Source organism: Peromyscus leucopus, chromosome 20, assembly GCF_004664715.2.
Source record: "Peromyscus leucopus breed LL Stock chromosome 20, UCI_PerLeu_2.1, whole genome shotgun sequence".
Lineage (NCBI taxonomy): Eukaryota > Metazoa > Chordata > Mammalia > Rodentia > Cricetidae > Peromyscus > Peromyscus leucopus.
In genome coordinates, this window is record NC_051080.1 from 55,387,174 (window position 1) to 55,401,817 (window position 14,644).

Below are 14,644 nucleotides of genomic sequence, written 5' to 3' on the forward strand. Positions count from 1 at the left end.
CATTTTACTCTAAAATGTGGTTCATTAAAACCTTATATTGATTTAATTCTTATCTCTTAAGGAAACAGAGGAAAGTTGTCCCAATGCTAAGAGCATAGCCTGGATGTGAAAAAAATAAAATCCACTAACACTAGCCATTTATAGTCCATTAGTGATTGATAAGAAAGCAAGTTCCTTGGGCTAGCAATTCTGATACCCTCTTCAGGCCACCACTGGTACTGCACATCTATGGTGTACATACATTCATTCAGGCAAACACACATAAAATAAAAATAAATATTTTACTTTAAAAAAGTCATTGCTTCATAAGATTTGAGATAATTAGATGAGCTGAACCACTCTTTATGATTCTTATGGTAATTAGTCTTCCATCATCACACTTGGAGAATTCTGGTAGAAATACCTTGAAGTGGGAATTGGTATCTTTTATAGTACTACCACTTACCTTCATAATATACTTTAAATCCATGAGCACTAACAGCAAAGTCACTGGTCAACCGTAGTGAGAACACAGATTTGGTACTTGTCACTGGTGGTGGTAGGTGGAATCCTGTTAATCTAAAAGGCAAAATGGAATTCTTAGTGATGCAATCATTAGTATCACAGGGTTTCTAGGGGAATTAGCAGTCATGTTATCAAGTTCATTTTTCTGTATATTCATGCATAGAACATTTCTTTCCAATGATAAATTAGCCATCAAGGTACAATTATATACAAATACGTATTGAATAATGTAAGTAAATGTACATTACTTTTTGTAATGTCTATCAACAATATCTGCTTTTGTTTATTTGTTTTTTGAGATAGGGTTACTCTGTGTAACAGCCATGGCTGTCCTGGCCATCCTGGCTTTGAACTCACAGAGATCTGCCTGCTTCTGCTTCCCAAGTGCTGAGATTAAAGGCATACAGCACCACTCCTGACTATCAACATTATCTTTTATATTAAATTTTTCATTAGTTCAAATTCTAGGAATGAGAATTGTGAGAATTAGGATTATTGTATGCCATTAGTACTAGAAAGTGATCCTTTATAAGAAAATTTTGTTAAATACACAATTTGTGTGATGGTTATAATGTATGTATAGGCCAATGTCCTTGAACTATCAATGTAGGACTTGAGAGATAAAAAGCATATAGGAGAAAGTAGGAACTAAACACTCAAGTTTAAATAGTTTAAAATAGTCATGTTTCCAGGTACAAATGGTATTCTATTACAGAAAGTAGCTAAATGAACTACCAACACAAAATATGTAACTGTTTCTCCTTAAGACAGCACACAACTTCCATAGGCTTAAGGGTGTTTTTATGCATATTTCCTATTTGTTTAGGATTAATATATGGTAAAGTTTTAATGAAATTAGTTATTTATAACTTCAGGTTAGTTACAGTTTTAATTCATAAATAGCGTATGACATACTTAATTGCAACTGGATTATTTATTTCTTAATATCAGTAAATGATAAAGTGATTGGTGACTACTAGGATTCATCCTAAGCCACTAATTGAGCTATGATACCACAACAGCAGCTTTAAGTATCATTATTCTTCTTGTACTTTGCCTGAAATGTCAATGCAATAAAAATGGCAAGTAATATCCAGAAGTATTAATGGAGATTGTTTTAACTATGGACCTTGAGGGTGCATTTGGGATGTAATGTATGAGAGAAGAATAAAAACAAAAACAAAAAACACATCAGGAAGAAAACCAATTTAATCATTATCATATTTTACTAAATAACTGGCAATAGCTTAAAGAAAACAATATTTAATATGAGAAAAAAGTTAATGAAAAAAGAAAATATCTCTTTACCTTTAGAGCTCAATCCATCATATTTTGAGAACTGTGGTTTTAAAGAATTCATAGCATGTGTGCACAAACAACATTGTTAACTTATCTTAATATTAAGACATATTTGGGTTCTTTGGAGCTTTTCCATTATGTTTTCAATAAAAGACTTGCAAATCTTCTAGCAGCTTCTTTACATTCCAGGACATATTCATAACTTTGAAGGGTTCTCTTACTATGTAAGCTACATCCCTTAAGATATAAGCCATTTTGTAAAGTAACAGTTGGTGAGGTGTGTGTGTGTGTGTGTGTGTGTGTGTTCCTATGTGTACCAAGAGAGTATGTTTGCACATGTCTTTGCTCATGCACATGTGTGCTTGTGGAGACCAAGCATCAATATTGGGTATATTCCTTGATCATTATCTACTTTATTTCTGGGAACCTGGTCTTCCTCACTGAACCCAGGACTCACTGATAATGAGTCTGACTGGCCAGAGTTCAAGGTGTCTTCCTATCTTCCAATGTTCCACCCTTCGACACTAATGTTACAGACATGCACGGCTACTTCTGGGTTTAACGTGGGTGCCAAAATTCAAAATCAGGTCCTCATGCTTATACCCAAAGAATTTACAAAACACACGTTCTACCCAGACCTTAATTTCATGAGTTATATTCTAGGCCCATGGTTAGAGTTGTATCTGTTATCAGAAGCATGTAATACATCTGTACTTATATGGTTACCAAAACACATCTCACTTGTATTAACATCAGGTAGCATTCTTAGCATGACCAAGATACTTTAGAATTCAATGATATTGTCCTTAGGTTTCACATATTGCAAAACTTTGATAATGAGGAATAGATGCATTACGTTTGAATCCCTGGTTCAAGTTACCACAAACTTACACAATGCTTGTTATAACCTCAATATAGGCCTGCCTAGAGCACAGCTCAGCTTATTCTCTGCTTAAAGTCTCACAGGCTACAGTTAAGTTGTCCCTTAGGCTTAATGGCTTTCCGAAGGCTCTGAACTGTATCAGCCTCTAATTCAAAGCAATAAGGCTGTTGGCAGAATTTGGCTCATGTAGTGGTGGAATTAAGCTCTCTGCTCCCTCATTGGCTGAAGAATTGAATTGTTCTCAGACTCAGGACCTTGTCTGTATCCATTACTTCTTTTGTGGCCTACTTCCTTCATCGTTTGAACTGGAACTCATGGTTCTTTCTTTCTGCTAATCTTTCCTCCTTGTTGGCTTCACCTTTCAGCTGACTTCTCTTCTGTCTTCAACTAGAGAAAGCTTTCTACTTTTAAGTTCTAATGCAATTTAATTACATTTAATGGATCTCCTGTTTTAACATCTGTAATCATTATTCCACCTGCAAGCTTTCCTGTGCCTTGCTATCATATATTTTCAATTATTCTTACAGAACCAATACTGTCAATTCTAATTATTAGTCAGCATTAGCTGGATATAATATTCCAAGTTGAAACTTCAAATAAGCTTAACTACATATCTGAGGTAAATATACCTTTTAAATGTAGGCAAGCACTGATAGAAAGGGATGTGAACTGATGTGTAATAAAATTACAATTTTTTTCTTACTTTTGTACTTCAGAAAAGTTTATATAAATAAAAAGTATACAAATGGCTGAATTGACATATTTCTGATTAAGGAATAAAACATTGCTTATAATACTGAATTCTGGTTTCATGTTCCATTGTTTATTGTTCCTCCAAAGAGACAGCCATCATCCTGACTTCTATCAAATAATAGATTTTCACATTTAAATGATTTATATGTACTGAAACACTTAAAAATTATGCTGCCTCTGGATTCTTTGACTTAATAGTGTATTTGTTCTATGACAACAGAATAGAATCATTAATCACTGTTATGCAGGATTCCAATCTATGAATATCCCTTATTTATTTATTACCCACTAAGTAGATGTTTGCTCTCCAGATCTTTTTTTATTAAGGAATTTTTTATTCATTTTACATACCAACCACAGATCCCCCTCTCTTCCTTCCTCTTGCCCCTCCAGCTTTCTGCCACAAAACCCACCCTCCATTCCCTCTTCCAACAAGGCATGGCCTCCCATGGGGAGTCAGCAGAGCCTGGTATGTTCAATAGAGTCAGGTCCAAGCCCAGCTCTCTGCATCAAGGCTGTGCAAGGTGTCCCACCATAGGTAGTGGGCTCCAAAAAACCAGCTCATGCACCAGGGATGGATCCTGATATTACTGCCAGGGGACCCTTTAAGCAGATCAAGCTACACAACTGTCTTGCTTATGCGGAGGGCCTAGTCCAGGCCCATGGAGGCTTTACAGCTGTTGGTCTAAAGTTCATGAGTTCTCACTAGTTTGTTTGGTTGTCTCTATATGTTTCCCCATCATGACCTTGATGCTCCTTGCTCATAGAATCCCTCTTCTCTCTCTTTGACTGGAATCCTGGAGCTCGGCCTGGTGATTGGCCGTGGATCTCTATCTACATCTGCTTCCATCAGTTACTGGATGAACATTCTATGATAACAGTCAGTGTCATCACTAAAACTATCTCAATTAAAATGTTTCTGCACTGCCAAGATATGAATATAACTATTGCACCTCTATAGATAATGCATCTAATTGTAATTAAATCCCGCTCAACAGGAGTGAAAAAACACCTGCCACGGGAAGCCTAACTACTGAGACCTAGTGAGGTCATGACCTTAAATAAGAACCTACTATTGTCACTTTATTAAAGCAGCGTGATTTTTAACTGCATTGTCAATATGTATCTTCACACCAACAGATAAACATCATTAAAGAAACTTCTCTTTTCCACAGACAGAAATCATTACAAAAAACACATGGTTAAGAAGCAGGGACCATGGTGCATCCAGCCCATTAGATACATCTACAGAACAACTCTTGTATCTCAGGCTTGGGGAACACCAGGCAAGAAAAAAAAAACATAAAAATTTTAAGAGCCAGAAACCTGCTGTGAGATTGTATTCTTCGGAAAGGACAAGGAAGCTGCAAAAATGATACCTGAACAATACGAACTGCCTAAACAAAACCAGAAGAAGCACACCACCAATAGACATGCTAATGGGGAAGGCAGAAATTTTATGGGGCCCCACTCCTAGGCAAAGAACTATAGCAAATTAATGAATGCTGAGAGTGGGAAAAATAATCTTCCCCCTGGATGAGCTCCCTAATTGGTTAACCAATACCAAGTGGTAAGCGCTGAAATCACATATACATACAAGTATCATTATATAAACTGAACAACTGGCATTTACATATTTATGCAAGGATGTATGTATACATACATATAAATACACACACACACACACATGATTCCAGGATATATTATACATATATATTATATAACAGAAAAGTGTGTGTGTGTGTGTGTGTGTGTGTGTGTGTGTGTGTGTGTGTATGTGTGTGTGTGTGTGTATTACAGAAGAGATTTGGGGAGGAGGCAATGGGAACTATACATAGGAGGGATCAGAGGGAGGAAAGAAAAGGGGAATTATGTAATTACATTTTAGTTTTAAAAAATAAAAACAGATAAATCTTAAAAATAAAGTATTTCTCACATTGAAAGATGTAGATTGTATTTCTACAACAAGCAAAAAAAATTCTCAAAAAAAGTGAAGTTCAAATATTTCTAATGCACAGGTATATCAGGAAACCTTGTCAAATGAAAACCAGACAACTCAATTGTATTTGATATAGCCTATGACTGATGGTCTTTGAATCCACGCTTAGATCTACAGAACTCTTTAATATTTCACCTTACATGGCTAATGGAACACTACAGACATAATCAAGAACTACAGAGTTGGATGTCATGCTGTCTTATTTGAATAGCTCCAGGGAATTCACAAAATAGAGGCAGTGGTTAGCGAGAAAGATAAAATTACAGAATCAGATGTGAAAGTGATACAATTGCTGCCTTTGAAGATGGAAGCAGAACGTAAGCCGAGTAATGTCAGGGATCTAGGAGAAACGGGGAACGGGAAAAAAAGAGCATCTTAAACTTCCACACACACACACACACACACAACACAAGTTGAGATGGCAGTTATATGCCTTATGGCCTTGACTCAATCAAGTATACTTTGCAGCCTGAGCACTGAAATTTCTACGGTATACAGTCAGCGGAAATTCAACTACAGTCGAACTGCAGGCCCCCACAGTCACAAACCGGGACACACGGCCAATGTGTTTAGTTAACGAGGATTTCTCATTTTATTGGCAGGAAGTCATGACAACATGGAAGTTTCGTCATCCCATGTATGGAATGCCTAGTGCTCAGTAAACTCAGACTTCCATCTCTATTCTAGCTACCTCTCAGAAAAATCATGAAGTATCTACACTAAAATATCAATCAGCAAGCACTGGTTGTGGTGGTGTGTGTCGTGGTGTGGTGTGAGTGAGTGTTGGTAGTGTGAGGTCTCATAGTGCGTGGACCCATGCTGGTGCATTATGGTATAATTGCTCAAAGGTCGCTCTTTGGTGCTCCATGGGACTTCCCCTGTCTATCCGCTGACTGTAGTCTTTTTGATACCGCTCTACACGTGATGATCGTCGGTCCGCGCATGCGTACTTGATCGAGAGACATTTGGCATGACAAACCTGGAGGCCTTGCTTGACTATGTTCATGTCTAATCAAAAATTTTACAATTACCGGCAGAAAAAAATTTCTCAAACAGTTGGACAGATCGATAACATACAACTTTCCTGCATCTCACCTCCACAGGAAACCAGATAACAACTGAGGGTGGGACAGGGATACTAGGCTAGTTTAGATAGAAGCAGATAAAAAGTGGTTCTTCATAGGTCTCGAGGCAGCTTTTAATTAGTGCCAAATGCGCCTCACTTAGTGTATTCCAAAGATAAGTCCTCATAGGCTAAGATGGATCGCTAATATTAAAGTACTTCAACTCTACACAATTTTCTTTTTGGGAATACTAAATTAACTTCGTTCTTGCCTAGTAATCTCACTCCTACACATGTGCGGACATAAGAAGGTTTTTTTTTTAAGGCGAGACTCAGATAGCACTGTATATGTATCTGGATGTCAGCTTTAGAGTGCGCTCAATACAACTCATATAATAAGGACTACAGAATAACGCGCAAATTCTAGATCTATACTGACTTGGACGCCCTTGCGTGCAAAGTATCTACCTAGTCTACAATACCGAAGAGTTAACTGTTTGCAGTCACTCCGTAGTAAAGAATAATATTGGCGATGTGCTCGGGAAATGCCAACCAACCGTGTGATACGTGCTGATCCGGTTCATTTCTAGAGTAACTACAGATATACAAGCCACTAAAATACCATAGAAGGCTAGTAGTTGGATGCATAGGTGTGGAGACTGGAGTCTTATGTTGTAAATTTGGAATTAGCTGTAGTATTCGTCGTCTACTCCATTGTGTTAATACAAGAAGCTGCTGGAGGGCCTACTGATGGACAGGCAGAAAGAAAGTCGAGCTTTGGATATCCAAGCAGAAGTTCAGCGAGGGAGAGAGGGACATGGGAACGGAAGGGTGGATCACAAACGCAGTTGAGGGACTCGCACGCAGCCTCAATGGAGTCAGCGCGGGATCCTGGCATAGTATGTATGTTGGATCGGTACAGCAGGTCACAGGCCATGAGACATCCTACTGGAGATCACATGGAAATTCACATAGTAAAAGAGCGTTCATTTTTAAGTATGAGAGAGCTTATTAGCTAGTAAGCCTGAGCCATATTGACCAACCACTTTGTCAATTAATATTACAAGTAACTTCAAGCTCCCTCTGACTGTATTAGCAAAAGGGCTCACTCCTCAGTTACATGCTTAGGCGTTATGCTGCAGGAAATGCACATTACTTGGTATCAACATGTGCATTACCCACCTCAGTGTGTCTGAAAGAGGAGCACAAAAACACACACATGCACATAAATTAAAAATGTAATAAACAGTCGTCCGCTTCTTAAGCCACTGAACGGCTTACTCGGGTAATCCAGGAGACGTGGTGGCGCCAAACATCTAGTTTTTTTCTAATGACACGCCCAGATTCAGCCTTCCTTTGTCTTATCAACTTATTAACTCCATTTAAACATTTTTAACAGTGCAAATATTAACACATTTAATTATATTATATTTGAGCCTACTTCTCAGGTAATCACTCCAGCCACTGGGAGGTTATCATATTGTATGTCTCTTATGTTGTTTGTGTTATTGATGTGTCTCTTATTCCTGGGCTACCAAGTAGAGACAGCATATACTTAACTAATCAGGACATGTGTCTATATAGGAGGAGGTTGCATTCAGTTATGTACGGTGTTGAGGTTAATCAGAGAGACAAAGAAGATATATAAGAGCATGGGTGAGGAGAGATGATCAGAGGAGAGATAATGGTATGCATAGAAGAATGGTTAAGGAGTCTATATGGGGTAATTATAGTAGAGGAGAGATAACAAGTATATAAGGAGAGCAGAGATACTAGATGTTGCTACTCGCACATCATGTACTCACGCGATTGTCTCGAGGAGATTAACAATAGTAGGGAGACTAGGGTATATGTAGAGATAAAAGAATCGGTAATCTGCAGCCGTGTGGGAGTGCTTCTTCTCCTTATGCTGACCACCACAATGGGATGGAAGAGAACCATGAAGATCTGTATGCCACTGATAACTCCAGCTGAAATTATTCATTGGTTTAGTTAATTTATCTAATTCACTAAAGGTCGATATTATCACTTAGTGCTCTATTTCTCATTATTGTGGATTCTATAGCTTCAGTCAGCTGTCTTCTGGTAGTCCATCCATACTATTCGTATCGGCGCGAGATCTCTATTTGCGCCGGGCTCAGCTAATCGCCATATTAAATGCCTATTGTGAAATGCCGAATCTCACAATGTCTTCTTCATATATGTATAAATCTATTATCTTTCTATTATTATATTCATATATATATTATACTAGAAAACCATGATATATCACTGGGCGGAATGGTAGACTGTGGGGATCTGATCGATCCACGGGTACACATCTTAAAAAATCATCAAGGAAAGTGGCTCATATTGCACTTGTATAGGAATCACACCACGCCACATGAGAGAGAGAAGAGGCATCATAGTACGGCCATGATTGATACAACAGCGATGGGTGTCCTTAGAAGACTTGGCTAGCTTGGGCAATGGAGCTCCCCAGCAGCTGAGTAAGATGCTAAGCAGTATTTATATAGGTGCGGAGTACATCGTTAAGGAGTCATCACCGACTACCTGACCAGAGCATGTGAGGACATTATCTACTAGCTTGTATCTACTATTCTGTTATAGTATAGAGTAAATATGAGGTATGATAGTGAGAGATGAGGATCTTTGAATAAATATCAAACAATATGTTGTTCATCAACGCACTATTTAGAGATGCCAATATAATACACAGCACCCACACGCACTGGTGGAGCCGGTATTGTTGGGAAGAGAGGACGTGGCTGACAAAGAACGAGAGGAGAATTGACGTAGACCAGGAAGGTGGGGGTGGGGCACTTTAATCCACTAGCGAGGAGGAGCAGTCGTGGGGTGGGAGGAGGTCGAGCAGAACTGCGAAGAGCGCTACCTCGCTCGTCAACGATGTGACGAAGAGAGGAGGCATGTGAAGGGAGAGTAATAAGAACGAGTTAGAGCTGAACGAGGGAAGAAGACTTGTGTACTGTGCACGAAAATGAAAAGGATTCAAAAGGATAAAGATAAAAAAATTAATTATTATTCTAAATATCAATAAGGTAACTGGCGTTTCGGCGGAGGAGAGAAGAGCGGAGCTTTGAGGAGAGAGGAGAGAGAGTAATCAATGGTTTCTCCGGAGTTTAGTAAGAATTGATATGAATGTAAAATAGTCTCGAGATTACGAGGAAGCGGATATATGTATAGAAAAGGAACGAGAGAGAAGGGAGGAGGAGAGAGAAGAAACAGAAGGAGACTACCACGGTAAGCAAATATCACAGAGAGAGAGATTCTTCGCTCGCACGCTCTCTGTTCTTCTCTATATATAGGTATATAGTAGCGAGGAGTTAAGGGCGAGTGTACGTGTTAGTATATATGTGTCTTGTGTTGCGAATCGATATGTATGATAGTGCCAGAGAAGAGAGGAGGATCATAGATCTGAACCTGCTTATCATTAACAGTGTGTGTCCACTCACCGCGACACACGCTCCCTGAGAAGAGTCAAAATGGCAGCTGGTGTTGGCTGAGCACCTTTCCATGTCCGAGAGCCGCCAGAGCCACAGTGAATTTATGGTTCTTTTTAATGATGTGTCATCTAGTAGGAAGGATGCAGGTACAAGATTCACGGGACATGATCACAGAGTTATATTTAACTCACGCACTCGCTCGCAGGCTATGCAGACACGCGCAGTTACGGGAAATGAGAGAGGAGAGTTGAGTAGAGAGAGACAGAGACGCGCACAGAGGACATGTAATGTATGAGAATCTCTCAATCTGAGGCGATAAGTGAGGTCATGTGATGAGGGAGAAGTATAGCTTTTTATATAAGGGAACGGCGAGCAAACGGTCACCGTGTCTATGTATATGTATCACAGGAGGACGATATGTATACAGTTTTGAGAGAATGCATATGTGGGAAGCTGGTAACGGAGAGAGAGAGTTTCACTCTTGTCATTCGATGTGACTGTCTATCCCCATCTGAGCGACAATCGTAGTCTCTTTATGTATTAGAGAGTGTACTTCTGATGGCAATGATGAGTGTATATAAGAGATTCATCTCACGCTCTGATATATTCTCATATTAGCACATTATCAGAAACTCCGTGTAGGTTTATGAGGTTATTACACCCAAGGAGGAATGAGAAATGAGTTCTGCTTCATTGAAAAAAAATATTACAATGGTCTTGGAGACATCAAGCGAGGGAGGAAATGGATTGGGATAGTGATTATACGTTGTATTTGATCCAGTGCATTCAAGAACTTGTTTAGGGAGTTGCGTAAACAGCTTTAAATAGAATTAAAAGATTTACCTTGAGGTCTGTTTTTTAATGATGAGATATGATTTATCTCTATAGCGCAAAGCACAAATGGCCGCCTTCAGACCACAAGAATAGCCAGCTACTGTGTGAGAGAGAGTAATAATGACACAACTGAGATGATAGGGAACCACCGCCACAAGCTTGAGATAGCTGATGCGGACAGTACTTAGCCTCGGGAAGGACAAGAAAACAACCAGATGACGCAGTAATAATAACGATCTACGTTAAAAAGTGTATGGAAGCGGATCCTGTCATATGTCTAGATCGAGAATATCAAGCTAGAGACGAGCACTACGCACATACAAGGACGAGAGCGAGACTTTATAAACAGTACTGAAGTTTAGGTGCAGCACTGCGTCGACGTACGATACAGCGCGAAGTAGAGGGAGAGTAGCAGAGTTGTATAACAGAGTAGCACAAGATATATCACGCGCTGTAGCGAGGAGAGCGAGGCTGTGATGCACATCTGAGATGAGTTCGAGGCCCTGGTCTAGAGGCGTTTAGACAGTTATTAAGAGGTACTGTCGAGCAGGGGAAGTTTATTCATAAATTGTAAATTGAAATCTATTATAGAGAGCTCTGTATAGCCAGAAGAGTGACAAGCAGCGCTTCTCCGATAAAGGAACACTTTTGGAGGCACCAATAAATGAAACAAGAAAAAAAAATAAGTAACTTATCTGAAGAGCTAAAATTTGTAAACAATATCATGTTAAAAATTCGCGCAAGACAGAGGGCGACAAGAAGAGAAAGAGAGGTTATATTTCTTGTTGGGTCAGAATAAAAAGTGATCGCTATTATTTTATTGTGAGTGCATCCAATTCGACCTATTCCAACGTCACTTGTATGTCTACGTGTCGCATTAGACTGCTGAATACCACGTTAAGGAGATTGTTGAGGAAGGTCAAGAAGATGAGACATGTTTAGTCATCTTCTTATACTTGGCCATGTTTTCCAGACATACCTGTATTGAATGGCACATATATTAGAGCTGGGTCGTCTTTGGAACTGTGTCGAAAAACCACCTTTTGTCTTAACAAAAAAGATGGGCAACTTCAATGAGTTTGTCCTCTTAGTTCTGATAATACCTGTAAGATAGTTAGATGACAAAAACTAAACTGAATTAACTCATGAATGAGCCCTATAAAAATTTAACATTAGAGATAGATGAACTAATAGTGCAGACGCAACTAATAACAATTGTCTGCCAGGGAACCTTCAGTGATTAAAAAGAACTATGTAGAGATGCTGAAATTTTAATTATGTTAACGATTATCAGAACGAATTCTATGAACTGCGCAACATAATGTCTCTAAGGTTAAAATACTACTACAAATGTATTCCTAAATTGTGCTTAGACCTTTCATATGAGTGAGGACTTACGGAGATTTGGTTTGAGGCTAAGCAGCTCAACAAACTATGTACTATTCACTGATGCCATAAGCAATCTCCAGTAGATGAATGAAGGGTGTGTTTGATGTATGTGGGAATAAGTCTTTAGGCATTGTACTAAAACCACACTGGAGTCCACCACCAATGGATAATCGCCGGTGAATGCACTGGAACTACGGCATGCTAGCAAGCACTGATTGTGGACAGAAAGTGAGAGTACCATGTACATTGTATTAGAATCATCAACTAGCAGATTCCAGTAATGAACATAATTATCATAAGAGCTGAAAACACACGAATCTTTAGGAAAAATACTATTGTTACTATTGTATTAGTGACTACTAGTGGTTAAGATGGATGAGGGGTGAAGAGCTCAACACGAGCCAACCGGCTCACACCCATCCGATGAAAAGAGCACTGATGCTACAAAGACGCTCCTGGATCATCCCCTAACCTTCTGAGAACGCTTGACTAGACTAGCAAAAAGAGTACTACACGAAAGACATCCCTGCGACAGGCCCAAGACATGTAGTGTTCTGAGTTAGTTTATACAGAAGAGTGACGAGCCGGACACACACACACCGTACAGAAGGAATGTATGAGACGCAGAGTACATCGAGCCATCTCTTACATAGATCGCTAGGGGACTAGCCAGTCTTTCTGAGCGCACAACTAGTTTATGTAAGTTAGAGGAGTCACCTCTCCACTGCTCGCCTTCACTAGTTAAAGTATTGAGGCTCCATTATAGTGAGAAAAAGTGTGCCACAGATTTTAGTAGCACATTTTCTATGAATGCGCATACTACAACAAAACTACTTCCAAATGGAGACTGTACAAGATACATCCAGTTGTAACATGGAGACACTAGATAGAGTGCCAGAAAGAGAGGGGGACAAAAATCTGAACCCAATGAAGAAAAAGTAGGGAAGATCCGTTGAACTTGTTTTGCAGGAAAAGAGTTTATTGAACAGAACAGCTATAGCACTAAGAGAGCAACCAATTAAACAGAGAGCTGGCACGATTACAATGAACTGAGAAGAACTAGCATGCGATATCATGCATTCGTGCTGAGTAAAGCAAGAAAACCAGACTCACGAATTGGAATTTAGACATGCAATGTGTGGTGAGATCATAGCCCATGTCTACCCGTCAATAAGCTTGAACTCTGAAATATATTATTATATAAAACGAGAATTCTGAAACAGGCCATTCATCAGCATAATAAGCACATGACAGTTAGGCTAAGATCCCACGTCCTCAATCGAGTCCGCATCTATGAATTTGGAAGCTTGACGCAGAAGTGGCAATATACACGAGACAAGTATATGAGATCTTGCTTGCTAACATAAACATAGTGGACCTAACCAAGAGTATCAAAATCTACACAATCATAATCTCACAGCACATGGCTACTTTAATGCCAATCTGTAATCACCTGGGTGTTCCAGGTGTAATATCTGAATGCTCTTACTTCAAAGAATTGTCTATATCTGGCCCTTCGAAGACGTGATGAAACATAACATTGCAAAGTAATCGTTCGCGTAGTCAATGGAGCGCTGAGAACCCTCTATGGTAAAATAAATACTCTATGAGAATAACATACAAAGAACCATACAAATAATAAATTAGCGTGCTGGAGAGATGGTCAGAATTAGAGACGTGGTCGAGTGCGCTATAATCCTCAAAGATATTCAAGTTCCCAGGCAAGCCCACATAGAGAGTGGCCTTACACAGCCACTTTGAGACTTTGCTCACTAAGAGAAATCTGGTCTTGACCTCGTATCTGGGCTGCAGACAGAACACTATATCATAGTTCTGTACAAAAATCTAAAAGAATTGGCTAAGAGATGAGAATCAGACAAGGACTAGATAGATAGATAGAGCAAATATAATAGATACTCAGAAACTCTGTGTAGAAATGCGGGCCCTTATGATTTAGAGTGCAGAGAGCATACACGCCTCCACTCTCACGCGAATTCCAGTGGTATCATTCCATGTTGACTGTGTTGAAGACAGAGAGACAAAGAGTATGACGGAATCAACTGAGGAGCATGGCGCTCATCAATATGATAGAGGAATCGAGGTGAACGAGAGAGCTTCTTACCTTGCGTGAAGGCGAGCTCGGACGCAAGTCTCCACACGAAGCCGAGGAATGTACCACTACAGAAAGGCCCGCAAATGGCTTAGAGGCGGAAGGACAGTAGTCTGAGGCAGCTATCTATCAGCCTGGATAGTGAGTCACGAGAGATCTACAGTATATGTGTGTTCTCAGCTCCCTTGGGGAAGGATGAGCTAGCCAGGGGTATAAAGCCTCATGCTGCCTACAGCATGCCCAGTCGTCCCCTAAACGGCGCACATCCCTGTGCACTATAGACAGACAAAACCTAAGGTATACTGAGGCCGAGATTCCTCAAGGATTTGTTCCACCGCCAAACAGA

The 14,644-nt window shown here is 39.6% G+C and overlaps 1 protein-coding gene across 6 annotated transcripts in view; it reads right to left on the bottom strand.

Annotated features, from left to right (window-relative positions):
• The window catches only part of Csmd3 (CUB and Sushi multiple domains 3), a 1,154,880-nt gene that overhangs the window by 973,317 nt on the left and 166,919 nt on the right, over nt 1–14,644 (bottom strand). For all 6 annotated transcript variants that reach the window (XM_028867965.2, XM_028867960.2, XM_028867959.2 and 3 more), the window contains exon 3: nt 446–558. In XM_028867965.2, the coding sequence (XP_028723798.1) occupies nt 446–558 (113 nt within the window). The remainder of the gene's footprint in view (nt 1–445; nt 559–14,644) is intronic.